This window comes from Dendrobates tinctorius, unplaced genomic scaffold (assembly GCF_039654945.1).
Source record: "Dendrobates tinctorius isolate UK_male_01 unplaced genomic scaffold, ASM3965494v1 ptg000223l, whole genome shotgun sequence".
In the NCBI taxonomy this organism is placed as follows: Eukaryota; Metazoa; Chordata; class Amphibia; order Anura; family Dendrobatidae; genus Dendrobates; species Dendrobates tinctorius.
In genome coordinates, this window is record NW_027361890.1 from 25,543,437 (window position 1) to 25,557,500 (window position 14,064).

Genomic DNA, 14,064 nt, shown 5'->3' on the forward strand with positions numbered 1-14,064 from the left:
GCGCCCCGCAGGGCCTTAGATTACTCAGTACCGGGCCGGTCAGGCTTTTAGAAGGGGATGTCACGGTGGCAGTGACCCAGTCCGTGTCCCTGGGCGTCCAGTAATTAAATAGAGGAAAGTTGTGTGATGTTTAATTGTGACGCCACCCGTGGTGTTCGGCAATGAGTCGCCAACACTGCGGTTTTGGTCCTCTGGGGCTGATGGTGACGCAGCCAAGATGGTTCAGCTCCCCTTGGGTAGAGCGGGGGCCACAGGGCAAATATATTTGATTAATTGTTCAGATGGCGGTGAACGTTGGGGTGCAGAGAAATAAGAGAAGGACACAGAGAGGTGCAGTTTTCTTTACCTTTTACTTGCAAGTGGTTGCAATCCAGGGTACCACATACAGGTGATGGATTGAGTCTGGCGCGCCTGGAGGCATTCAGGGGATCCACCCTGCCAGATGGGGTTTGGGACCTTCCTTCTGAGCTCTGTTTTCAGGTCCCTGCTGTTTGCAACTAAGCTGCGACCCTAAATTGCATGATTTTTTCAAACCTGTATGGCTGACAGCATGAGCCTATATCACGGGTACTGTCCTTTTCACTGTCAGCCCCGGGCTCTTGATCTGCTGCCGTGCCTTCAGGTGTTCAATGTCGCCAAGGAACTTGCAGTCACCTGTACTTCCAGATTCAGCGGTCAGGGCATACAGCTCTTGCCCAGCCAAGGACTCTGGCATCTTTTTTATATCAGCGCTTCACTCTGTTGTATCCTATACGCAATTTTAGTTCCCCCCGGAGCCTCTTGTCTCCACTCCTGTCCTTTTCCTCTTCACAGATCAACTCCCCCTCCTCAACTGACTAACTGTCTTGTCATGAGCTCAAGCTCCTCTCGTTTCCATGACAACTCCCTTGTTTACTCTCGCAGCTGACTCCTTACTGACTCACTAACCCCATCTCCTGGCCAGAATTTATAAGGAAGCTCCCCTTTCTGACCTGCAGCAGGAATTGTCATGTAATCTGTGTTACCTGGCATGGGGGCCCCCCTCCTGCCTCCAGGCATGACTTCACCCCTTAGAGGGAGGCAATGTCACTGTGACAACCGGACTCTGGGGTGTCACAACAGCAGAGTTGTTACAGTACCCCACTTTATGCCCCCTCTTCTTCAAGCCCACCAGAATGACTTGTAGAAGAAGGATAGGAGCACACACAGTCAGAGCCATCGAGGCATCCCTCAGATAGAATGAGGTAGGTGTGACATCAGAGATCCCAGACTGCCAAGTCTCTTTGTGCCCGGCGAGGTCAGCTCCAGACACAGAAGATGCAAAAGCCAGGACCTCCTGGTTGGTAGAAAGCAGGGACTTGGAAGCTTCTGATTTGACCTCTAAATCAACCGGTCACCTGAAAACTGAAGACACCCTCGCTGGGTCCAACTTCAGCCCGTTATCCCGAGAAAAATGGACCTCTTCTTCCAGGTTGGTGAAAAACAGATACAAAGGTTTCTGTTCCAACTTCTTTATCCACCTGCCACATGGAATCTGAAGGATCCTCTCAGGATCCATCTTCTGTCCATAGTCCAGAGGAAAACTTTCAAGAGACAGGGATGTTCCTGGGAACTGGTCACTGGTATTGTCACAGGAGGTGTGTGTGTGGAGAGGGCAACAGTGCTTCCTTTTCTTCAGTGATGTCAGCACTAACCAACAGATCAGGTGGAGAAGGTGACAACACTGTAGACTGACCTTGATGTATTGGAATTAGACACCTCTGGTGACTTGAAATAAATTTACCAGTAATAAATCACATACTAGGGATGGGCGAATCTACTCGTTAGGACTAGTTACTCTGCGAGTAGTAGGGGACTCGCAGGACTCGGTACTCTGCGAGTTTCCAAGCGATTACTCGCACAGTAACGAGTCCAAAGTAAATCAATGGCAATCCTAGTTTTGGTCCGTTTTGTATTCTACTCAGATTCTCAGATCAATGCTTTCTGCTTTCAGAGTTTAAATCCGAGTTTTGCTTTCAGAGTTTAAATCCGAGTTTTGCTTTCAGAGTTTAAATCCGAGTTTTGCTTTCAGAGTTTAAATCCGAGTTTTGCTTTCAGAGTTTAAATCAGAGTTTTGCTTTCAGAGTTTAAATCCGAGAGCATTCAGAGTTTTGCTAACTCGCTATCACTGTAGGATCATTTTTGACAGTCAATCTGGGTCCAGCAGCAGAGGAATCGCTGCAAACTCGCTTCCCCATTACTTAACATTGGACTCGCTAGACTCGCAACGAGTAGCGAGTCCTGCACTCGGACTCGTTAGAGTCTAGCGATTCCGAGTAATTTAGGATTCGCCCATCCCTATCACATACCCATTTGTATGGTGACTCAAAAAATAGCAATATTGTCAAGGAGGAAAAGAGTCCAACTGTTGCCACAATCACATTAGAAAATTTTTTCTAATATCTAAACTGTGTCTCCTCCCATTCAGTTTCATCCCATTGCTTCTAGTCTTTCCTTGTGCGAATGAGAATAAAGATGATCCTTCTACAATGTGACAGCCCTTTAGATATTTGTAGACAGCTATTAAGTCTCCTCTCAGTCTTCTCTTTTGCAAACTAAACATTCTCAAATCCTGCAACCTTTCCTCATAAGACAGGGTTTGCAGACCGGTCACCATTCTGGTCGCTCTTTTCTGAACTTGCTCCAGTTTGTTGATGTCTTTTTTAAAATGTGGTGCCCAAAACTGGACACAATATTCCAGATGAGGTCTGACCAAAGAGGAGTAGAGGGAAATAATGACTTCACGTGATCTAGACTGTATGCTTCTGTTAAAACATCCTAGAATTGCATTTGCCTTTTTTGCTGCTGCATCACACTGTTGACTCATATTCAGTCTGTGATCTATTAGTATACCCAAATCTTTTTCACATGTGCTGTTGCTTAGCCCTATTCCTCCCATTCTGTATATGCTTTTTTCATTTTTATTGCCCAGATGTAGTACTTTGCATTTTTCCCTGTTAAAAACCATTCTGTTAGTTGCTGCCCATTGCTCCAGTTTATTTATATCTTTTTGAATCCTCTCTCTTCTCTAGTATTAGCTATCCCTCCTAGCTTTGTGTCGTCAGCAAATTTAATCAGTTTACCCTCAATTCCTTCATCTAAATCGTTGATAAAGATGTTGAACAATACAGGGCCCAGGACAGAGCCCTGTGGTACCCCACTTGAGACATTCTTCCAACTGGATGTGCAGCCATTTACGACCACTCTTTGGGTCCGATCACTAAGCCAGTTATGAATCCACCTAACAGTTGCCTTGTCCATTCCATACTTAGTCATTTTTTCAATAAGGATTGTATGAGATACTTTGTCAAATGCTTTGCTGAAGTCAAGATATACTAAATCTACAGCATTTCCTTGATCCACCCAATCAGTGATTCCGTCATAGAAGGAAATTAAGTTAGTTTGACATGACTTATTAGTTACAAACCCATGCTGACTCTAGATAATGAATAATATCTAGAGCCAATATATTACATAAATGACTAATCAATAATATTACCATAACATAAACAAAAAAAGAAAAAAATGCATGCATTAAATACTACCAGCTGATCAATTGGAAACATTCACAAAGAAACCATGAAATGTAAAATCATAGAGAGGAAACCATCATTAGATGTACACGCCCCCCGGAAGAAGGCAAGCACCGAAACGCACGTCGGGAATAGAGCACACTTTACTTTCCTGGTATGTGAAACCCCTGATTTGTTATATATATATATATTTTTTGAACTACCTGTTCTTTCTAGTACTTTGGCACTTTATTGTTTCTGTAGTGCTACAGCGCTTTATCTTGCTTGGGATTAACCCTTTGGACAGTGGCACTGTTAGCACCTTTTGATTATTTTCATTGCAGCACTTGGCACTCTTTTTCTTAAAGTGCCACTCTCCATTTGCAGTATTTGCACAATTTTGAGTTTTATATATATTTTTATTCAGTACATGGCACTGCAGCACTTTTTCATACGTTTTTAGCACTTTATTGTCATTGCTCAAACTTTGCACTTTTTGTGATAATATCTAATTTATTTATTCATATTGTATGAATTAAATATTTATTGTGCTGTTTTATTTATTCATAGCACTGTTTTGCTTTTGCACAAATGTTTTTGCACACTCTGTGGTAACATATATATACTTTTTTACATATATATTTTATACAGTATATTTCTTCACATTATTTAATTTCTGTGTAGTCCTTAAGGAGTTGTCCTTTTGTATAGATGATTGGTATTTAATATTTGAACATCTAATATGTGATATTCATTAAAATTAATTTTAGTATGGTAGTTTGAAATATTCATTATTATATATAATTTATTGGGTTTCTAAACTATGTGCTCATAATTTCAGCTGTTTATCATTAATTAATATATATTATATTGGATATATTTGTTAATATTCATCAATTATAGGTTGCTTTCTAATAAATAAAAATGATTTAATAATTATATTTTAGTCTTTTTTGCACTGATTTTTTAGGAGGATTTATTATATTTTATGTGCAAAATTCTTTTGTGTATACAATTGGTTTTTCTTCTGATTTACATCAGGGGCTCTGCAAACGCAACATGACGCCCGCAGAACATTCCATCAAAGTCTGCATTCCAAAATGGCACTTCTTCCCTTCCGAGCTCTCCCATGTGCCCAAACAGTGGTTCCTCCTGGGGTATCAGCGTACTCAGGACACATTTTGTGGTCCAATTTCTCCTGTTACCAGTGGGAAAATAAAAATTAGTGGGCTAAAAAATCATTTTTGAGGAAAAAAAAATGATTTTTTATTTTCATGGCTCTGCGTTCTAAACTTCTATGAAGCACTTGGGTGTTCAAAGTGCTCACCACACATCTAGATAAGCTTCTTGGGGGGTCTTGCTTCCAAAATGGTGTTACTTGTGGGGGTTTTTCCCTGTTTAGGCACATCAGGGGCTGTCCAAATGGTTACATAGCATCCAATCTCTATTCCAGCCAATTCTGCATTGAAAAAATCAAACGGTGCTCCTTCCCTTCTGAGCTCTGCCATGCATCCAAACAGTGGTTTACCCCCACATATGAGGTATGGGCGTACTCAGGACAAATTGCATAACAACTTTGGGTGTCTAATTTCACCTGTTACCTTTGTAAAAATAAATATTTGGGGGCGAAAAGATCATTTTTGTGGAAAAGCACTTGGAGGTTCACAGTGCTCACTACACATGTAGATAAGTTCCTTAAGGGGTCTAGTTTCCAAAATGGGATCACTTGTTGGGGGTTTCCACTTTTTAGGCACATTAGGGGCTCTACAAACGCAACATGGTGTCAGATCTCAATTCCAGCCAATTCTGCATTGAAAAAGTCAAACGGCGCTCCTTCCCTTGCAAGCTCTGCCATGCGCCCAAAAATTGGTTTACACCCACATTCAGGAGAAATTGCACAACAAATTTTATGGTTCATTTTCTCTTTTAATACTTGTGAAAATAAAAAAAATGTGTTCTGAAGTAAATTTTTTTGCAAAAAAAGTTAAATGTTAGTTTTTTCCTTCCACATTGCTTCAGTTCCTGTGAAGCACGTAAAGAGTTAATAGACTTCTTGAATCTGGTTTTGAGCACCTTGAGGGGTTCAGTTTTTAGAATGGTGTAACTTTTGGGTATTTTCTGTCATGTACACCCCTCAAAATGACATTAAATATGATGTTGTCCCTAAAAAAAATGGTTTTGTAAATTTTGTTGTAAAAATGAGGAATCGCTGGTCAACTTTTAACCCTTATAACTTCCCAACAAAAAAATATTGTTTCCAAAATTGTGCTGATGTAAAGTAGACAATTGGGAAATGTTATTTAATAAGAAATTTGTGTGACATATCTCTCTGATTTAAGGGCATAAAAATTTAAAGTTTGAAAATTGCAAAATTTTCAAAATTTTCGCCATATTTCCGTTTTTTTCATAACTTAGCACAAGTCATATAGAAGAAATTTTATGACTAACATGTAGTAAAATATGTCACGAAAAAACAGTCTCAGAATCAGCGGGATCCTTTAACCCCTTCATGATCCAGCCTATTTTGACCTTAATGACCTGGCCATTTTTGGCAATTCTGACCAGTGTCCCTTTATGAGGTAATAACTCAGGAACGCTTTAATGGATCCTAGCAATTCTGAGATTGTTTTTTCATGACATATTGGACTTCATGTTAGTGGTAAATTTAGGTCGATAATGCTTGCATTTATTTGTGAAAAAAATGGAAAATTTCACAATTTTCACATTTTGAATTTTTATTCCGTTAAACCAGAGAGTTATGTGACACAAAATAGTTAATAAATAACATTTCCCACATGTTTACTTTACATCAGCACAATTTTGGAAGCAAAATTTTTTTTTGTTAGGAAGTTATAAGGGTTAAAAATTGATCAGCAATTTCTCATTTTTACAACAAAATTTACAAATCCATTTTTTTAGGGACCACCTCACATTTGAAGTCACTTTGAGGGTTCTATATGGCAGAAAATACCCAAAAGTGACACCATTCTAAAAACTGCACCCCTCAAGCTACTCAAAACTACATTCAAGAAGATTATTAACCCTTCATCTGCTTCACAGCAACTAAAGCAATGTGGAAGGAAAAAATGAACATTTTAATTTTTCCAACAAAAATTTTCTTTTAGCATCAATTATTTCATTTTCACATGGGTAACAGGATAAAATGGATCCTAAAATTTGTTGGGAAATTTCTCCTGAGTACGCTGGCACCCCATATGTGGTCATAAACTTCTGTTTGGGTGCACGGCAGGGCCCGGAAGGGAAGGAGCACCATTTGACTTTTTTAATGGAAAATATGCTGGAATATTTAGCGGTTGCCATGTCGAGTTTGGAGAGTCCCTGTGTGCCTAAACATTGGAGCTCCCCCACAAGTGACCCCATTTTGGAAACTAGACCCCCCCAAGGAACTTATCTAGGTGCATAGTGAGCACTTTGAACCCCCAGGTGCTTCACAAATTGATCTGTAAAAAAGAAAGGACTTTTTTTCACAAAAATTTTCTTTTAGCCTCAGTTTTTCATTTTCACATGGGCAACAGGATAAAATGGATCCTATAATTTGTTTGGCAATTTCTCCTGAGTACACCGATACCTCACATGTGGTCATAAACCACTGTTTGGGAGCACGGCAGGGCCCGGAAGGGAAGGAACACCATTTGACTTTTTGAATGGAAAATTAGCTCCAATCGTTAGCGGACACCATGTCGTGTTTGGAGAGCCCCTGTGTACCTAAACATTGGAGCTCCCCTGCAAGTGACCCCATTTTGGAAACTAGACCCCACAAGGAACTTATCTAGATGTGTGGTGAGCACTTTGAACCCACAAGTGCTTCACAGAAGTTTATAACGCAGAGCAGTGAAAATAAAAAAATCATTTTTTTTCCTCAAAAATGATATTTTAGCACGCTATTTTTTATTTTCACAAGGCTAACAGGAGAAATTGGACCACAAAAGTTGTTGTGCAATTTGTCCTGAGTACGCTGGTACCCCATATGTGGGGGAGAACCACAGTTTTGGCGTATGGGAGAGCTCAGAATGGAAGGAGCGCAATTTTGGAATGCAAATGATGGAATGTTCTGCGGGCATCATGTTGCGTTTGCAGAGTCCCTGATGTGCCTAAACAGTAGAAACCACCCACAAGTGACCCCATTTTGGAAACTAGACCCACCAAGGAGCTTATCTAGATGTGTAGTGAGCACTTTGAACCCCCAAGTGCTTCACAGAAGTTTATAAACCCAGAGCCATGAAAATAAAAAAAATCATTTTTTTTCCTCTAAAATGATTTTTTAGTCCGCTATTTTTTATTTTCACAAGGGTTACAGGATAAATTGGACCCCTAAAGTTGTTGTTCAGTTTGTCCTGAGTACGCTGGTACCCCATATGTGGGGGGAACCACTGTTTGGGCGCACGGCAGGGCTCAGAAGGGAAGGAGCGCCATTTGACTTTTTGAATGGAAAATTAGCTCCAATCGTTAGCGGACACCATGTTGTGTTTGGAGAGGCCCTGTCTGCCTACACTTTGGAGCTCCCCCACAAATGACCCCATTTTGGAAACTAGACCCCCTAAGGAACTTATCTATATACATAGTGAGCACCTTGAACCCCCAGGTGCTTTACAGAAGTGTATAACACAGAGCAGTGAAAATAAAAATATTTTTTTTTTCCTCAAAAAATGATTTTTTAGCCCGCTATTTTTTATTTTCACAATGATAACAGGAGAAATTGGACCCCAAAAGTTGTTGTCCAGTTTGTCCTGAGTACGCTGGTACCCCATATGTGGGGGGAAACCACTGTTTGGGCACACGTCGGGGTTCAGAAGGGAAGTAGTGACGTTTTGAAATACCGACTTGATGGAATGGTCTGCGGGCGTCATGTTACGTTTGCAGAGCCTCTGATGTGCCTAAACAGTGGAAACCCCCCACAAGTGACCCCATTTTGGAAACTAGACCCCCTAAGGAACTTATCTAGTTGTGTGGTGAGCACTTTGAACCCCCAAGTACTTCACAGAAATTTATAAATGCAGAGCCATGAAAATAAAAAATCATTTTTTTTCCTCAAAAATGATTTTTTAACCCGCAATTTTTTATTTTCACAAGAGTAACAGGATAAATTCGACCCCAAAAGCTGTTTTCCAGTTTGTCCTGAGTATGCTGGTACCCCATATGTGGGGGGGACCACTGTTTGGGCACACGTCGGGGCTCGGAAGGGAAGTAGTGATGTTTTGAAATACCGACTTGATGGAATGGTCTGCAGGCGTCATGTTACGTTTGCAGAGCCTCTGATGTGCCTAAACAGTGGAAACCCCCCACAAGTGACCCCATTTTGGAAACTAGACCACCCAAGGAACTCATCTAGATGTGTAGTGAGCACTTTGAACCCCAAAGTGCTTTACAGAAGTTTATAACGCAGAGCCGTGAAAATAAAAAAATCATTTTTTTCACAAAAATTATTTTTTAGCCCCCAATTTTTTATTTTCCCAAGGGTAACAGGAGAAATTAGACACCCAAAGTTGTTGTGCAATTTTTCCTGAGTACGCTGATACCCCATATGTGGGGGTAAACCACTGTTTGGGCACACGCCGGGGCTCGGAATGGAGGGAGTGCTGTTTGACATTTTGAACGCAAAATTGGCTGGAATAAATCGTGGCGCCATGTCACGTTCGGAGACCCCGTGATGTGCCTAAACAGTCGAAACCCCTCACTTCCAACTCCAACTCTAACCCCAATACACCCCAAACTCTAACCCAACCCTAATCATAACCCTAACTACAACCCTAACCCCCAACACACCCCTAAACCTAATCCCAACTCTAACCCTAACCACAAGCCTTACCCTCATCCCAACCCCATCCCACTCCTAACCCTAATCTTAACCCTAATTCCAGCCCTAACCCTAATTCCAAACCTAACCCTGATTCCAACCCTAACCCTAATTCCACCCCTAACCCTAATTCCAACCCTAATTTTAACCCTAACCCTAATTCCAACCCTAACCCTAATTCTAACCCTAACCCTATTTCTAACCCTAACCCTTTCTCTAACCCTAACCCTAACCCTAGCTATAACCCTAATTCCAACCCTAACCCTAATTCTAACCCTAAATGGAAAAAAAAAAATATTTTTTTTTATTTGTGCCTGGCTATGGGGGTGATAAACGGGGGGTGTATTTACTTTTTTTTTCATTTTGATCACTGTGAGAGTGTATCACAGTGATCAAAACGAAAAATGAACGGGCAGCCGGCAAATTCATGGGCGCCGCCATCTTGGACAATGGCAGGCGCACTACGCATGCGCCCGCCATTTTGCAAGATGGCGGCGCCCATCATCCTGACGTCGGGACACCGGGAGCCACGACGGGATATCTTAGGTTTCAGGGGGTGAATCGGAAGGTTGGGGGAGCGATAGGAAGGGGAGGGGGAGCAGATGATGACGGCGGCAACCGATCGCCGCCGTCCATTGGTGGCGGGGGCCGATCGGCACCGCCAGTCGGTGTGGGGGGGTCAGGTGTCAGTGTCCAGCCATGTCCACTGCTATTGCAGCATCGGCCATGGCTGGATTGTAATATTTCACCAAATTTCATTGGTGAAATATTACAAATCGCTCTGATTGGCTGTTTCACTTTTAACAGCCAATCAGAGCGATTGTAGGCATGTGGGGGCTAAGCCACGCCCCCTGGGATTAACCATAGAGTGTCCTCTGTGTGCGGGTCGGGTGACCTTTCAGTGACCCCAGTCACCCGACCCGCAGGAGGGCGATTTATAGAATGATGCCTACGTAGGCGTCATGGGTCGTTTGGGCACGAATTTTCATGACGCCTACTTAGGCGTCATGGGCCGTGAAGGGGTTAAAGTGTTCCGGAGTTATAACCTCATAAAGTGACAGTGCTCAGAATTGTAAAAATTGGCCTGGTCATTAAGCTGCAAAATGGCTCTGTCACTAAGGGGTTAAAGTCAATGGATTTCACCAAATAACTTCCAAACAAAGAGTGCAAACAAGTCTCCAAGGAGGACAGGCGTATTTACTTACATTCCCTACCTCCAGCCTACTGGCACATTGTTGAAATGTAATGCCTTTATTTGGGGAAAAAAATACGTGCATTTTGCTGCTAAGCAGTGAAGAGACGGGACTTGGAGAATTCTACTTTTCCCATCATTTTTATTTGCCAGTATTATTTTCTGACTGACCTGCTCTTCTTTCATTTTTCTCTTCCTTTTCAAAATTGCTTTCAGATTTTTTTGCTATTACTCTTCAAGTTGCTCAAATTTCATGAAAGAGACAGCAAATTTGGTCGTGCCCCTCGTGTTATCAGGTAGGTGTCCTGCTCGATACTCTTGAGGCTTCTAAGTCTATTTTAGATTGACCTTTCCACAACCTTCTACTATATGTCTAACCTACTGAGATCCATTTTTTCTTCCCCCTGTCACTTGGAACATTATGTGGGTATGATCTAACTGGAAAACACAATGCGACTAATGCAAGGAAGATGGACAGAAAGATGGATCTAGTGCAGCTGAATTCAGTTGCTGAATTAATCTTTGTGGATTAGTGTATTTCTCAGTATTATAACCAGATTAGCCAATAGTTGGGTAGTTTTTTTAAAATTATGGTGCTTTGTATAAGGGGGCATCTAAATATTTAAACATATGGTTTCATTGAAAGTGCGTTTGCGAACATAGTACAGACGAGCGGGAAGATATTTTATAATGACTGATGTCGTTTCCTACAAATACAACATTTTTTAAAATATCTTGTATATTTATTTTATTTAATGAAAATAAAGTCATTTTTACCAATAAAGCCAGTTAAAAAATAGCTTTTAAATTAATTGTAGATCACCTAGAACCCAAACCTTTCACATTTAACTTTGCAACTTCTTTTGATAAGAGTTTGCATTTTTTTTTTTAATCAAAATATTTTGTATAAATATTGAGTTACATTAATATCAAGTTTTAGAAGGCTATGTTCCCACAATGAGCTTTGGGGGAGTTTTTTTGATCTTACCGATTTTCTGTACAATTTTTGCACCAATTAAGAAAAATAGGTTTCTTGCATTTTTTTTTTCTCTCGAAAATACGCAATATAAAAAAAACTCAACGAAAACTTGTGGGAACGTAGTCTAAGTTAATGTAAGCATATATCATTTTCATATGATGTTCTAGGTTAAGCATTATCATTTGCCTTTGACTGGATGCTATTGAATACTGATTGAGGCTGAGTGCAGACGGAGTTTTGAGCCCTGTGGATTTTTCCGTGCAGAATGGAAGAAAACCGCAGGTCAAATGACCTGCATTTTTCCTGCGGATTTCTTCCATTTTTCACGCGGTTTTCATGCGTTTTTTGTGCGGTTTTCCATCGCGGTCTTCCCCCTGCGGATTTGGTAACAGGGGAGATAGAAAACCGCACAAAAGAAGTAACATGCTGCGGATTTTGTACCGCAGGAAAACCGCGCGGAAAAATCCGCAGCGTCTGCACAGCGTTTTTTTTTTTTTCATTCATTTTAAGGCTGTGTGCACACGCTGTGGATTTTACTGCGGTTCCGCAGCGGTTTTGGCCGCTGCGGACCCGCAGCAGTTTCTGCTGCGGTGTACAGTACCATGATTCCCTATGGGAATCAAAAACCGCAGTGCAGACGGTGCGGAATTTTCCGTGCTGATTATCTGCGGTTTTCAATCCGCAGAAAGAATTGACATGTCAATTCTTTCTGCGGATTCTCCTGCGGTTTGCCATCTCCTCTATTGAGGAGATGAAAAACCGCAGGACAAAACCGCAGAGCAATCCGCAGGTAAAACCGCAGGTATTTTGACCTGCGGTTTCACCTGCGGATTTTATAAAATCCGCACGGATGAATCCGCACCTAATCCGCAGCGTGTGCACACAGCCTAAAGGTACTGTACATCACAATGCGGATATGCAACGTTTCTGTGCGGTAAAATCCGCTGCGGAAACGCTGCAAATCTGCATCGTGTGCACATGGCCTTATACACAGATGTCTGACACTTCTGACTCTTGGCAGCTCCATGTATGCAGCATGACTTGTTAAGCGCCTATTAAGATTACTAAGTAGGATAAGTAAAAAAAAAAGATAAAGCTTTGATAGTAATAATAATACAACATTTACTTAGATTTAATTTTTACATTCCTTTAAACTATATTTTTATACTATATATACAGTATATATATATGATACATTATATATATATACTTGTGTTTAAGGCATATAAATATCTAATATGTTCTTAACATCTGTAGTCTCAACATCTGCTGACACTCAATTTGGGACCTTTGATTGTACCGATTAACCCTTTCTAAAGGTTTGGAATGGTACTATTGCCCTTTAACTAAATCGACGGGGAAAAATCCGCAAGGTAATCCACAATATGTGCACATACCCTTATATACTCCAAACTCCCTGCAATCATTGAGGTTCTTGATTGATGAAAGTAGAACAAAACATAAATTAAAAAAAACAACAAAAAAAACAAATGAAAAATGAGAAGCTGAACTTTGTCTCGTCCATTGAAGTGAAGATTACTCCATATAAAGTGACCCAACTATATACACGGCTTGGGTGTGTCTGTTTGACTCAGCATTTGTGGCTGTTTTTTTTCTAGAACGTTCCCACTATGTTTTATGTTCTTTTAAAGAGAAAGAAAAAGGTGGATCGCACATCAAAATGTGTACTTGATTTAATTTAACTATTTTCCCAGCATAAAATACTAAACATTTACAAGCTGATGATGCGGAGATGTGGATGAACATAATAAGCGGGCATATAGACGTCACTGTAAATGATACATTTCCTTCATTTCCTCGTGCAGGACTTAGAATCTGGGCTTTTTATTCTAAGCTGCCCATTCCTGTATAACAACCTGGTAAACATTCAATATGACCCACAGCTCCACTGTACTTATTGCTATGTTATTCAATGATTAGACTTTTCATTTGTCATTGATAGCAAAAGCAGAATATTATTCGTCTCGTCTTTTATGCATTGTTTGCACCTGATCTTGGAGTGTTAGTTCTTTGAATAAAATTTATGACATTCTTACATGTGGAATCAGGCGAGTATGCGAAAGACATATGAAAAATAGTAGTTTAATGGTATGTAGGAACATGTCTCTGCGACATGTATAAGGGTTTTACAAACCCATTCAGCTGTACAGGTCAGTAATGGGAATTTTCAGCACATATCTTGCATCAAATCGACATGCATTAAGGCCCTGATTCAATAAGACTGTCGGGTTATACGCCAATCTTACTAGAGGGAACAGTGGAGTAAGAAGTGCTGAATTCATTAAGACATGCGCACCTGTTAATGAACTTGGTGCGCCTCAAAGCTGGATGCAATTCAATTATATTTGTTTGCATATAATATAAAAATATATCCACAGTATACACAATCTGCAGCCTTTTCTGCATTGAGCTATTGATTTATTTGTCTTTGAGTAGCACACTGAACCAAGAATTGTCACAAACTCTGTTTGACCTTAACTAGTACACGGAGGTCAGATGTCTCGATTGCAAATCATAAAACAGATGT

The 14,064-nt window shown here is 40.7% G+C and overlaps 1 protein-coding gene across 1 annotated transcript in view; it reads left to right on the forward strand.

Annotated features, from left to right (window-relative positions):
- Positions 1-10,596: 10,596 nt before the first annotated feature.
- The window catches only part of LOC141059138 (agouti-signaling protein-like), a 484,013-nt gene continuing 480,545 nt past the window's right edge, over positions 10,597-14,064 (forward strand). The window contains exon 1 of the mRNA XM_073555405.1: positions 10,597-10,833. Coding sequence (XP_073411506.1) covers positions 10,791-10,833 — 43 coding nt within the window. The 5' untranslated portion in view covers positions 10,597-10,790. The remainder of the gene's footprint in view (positions 10,834-14,064) is intronic.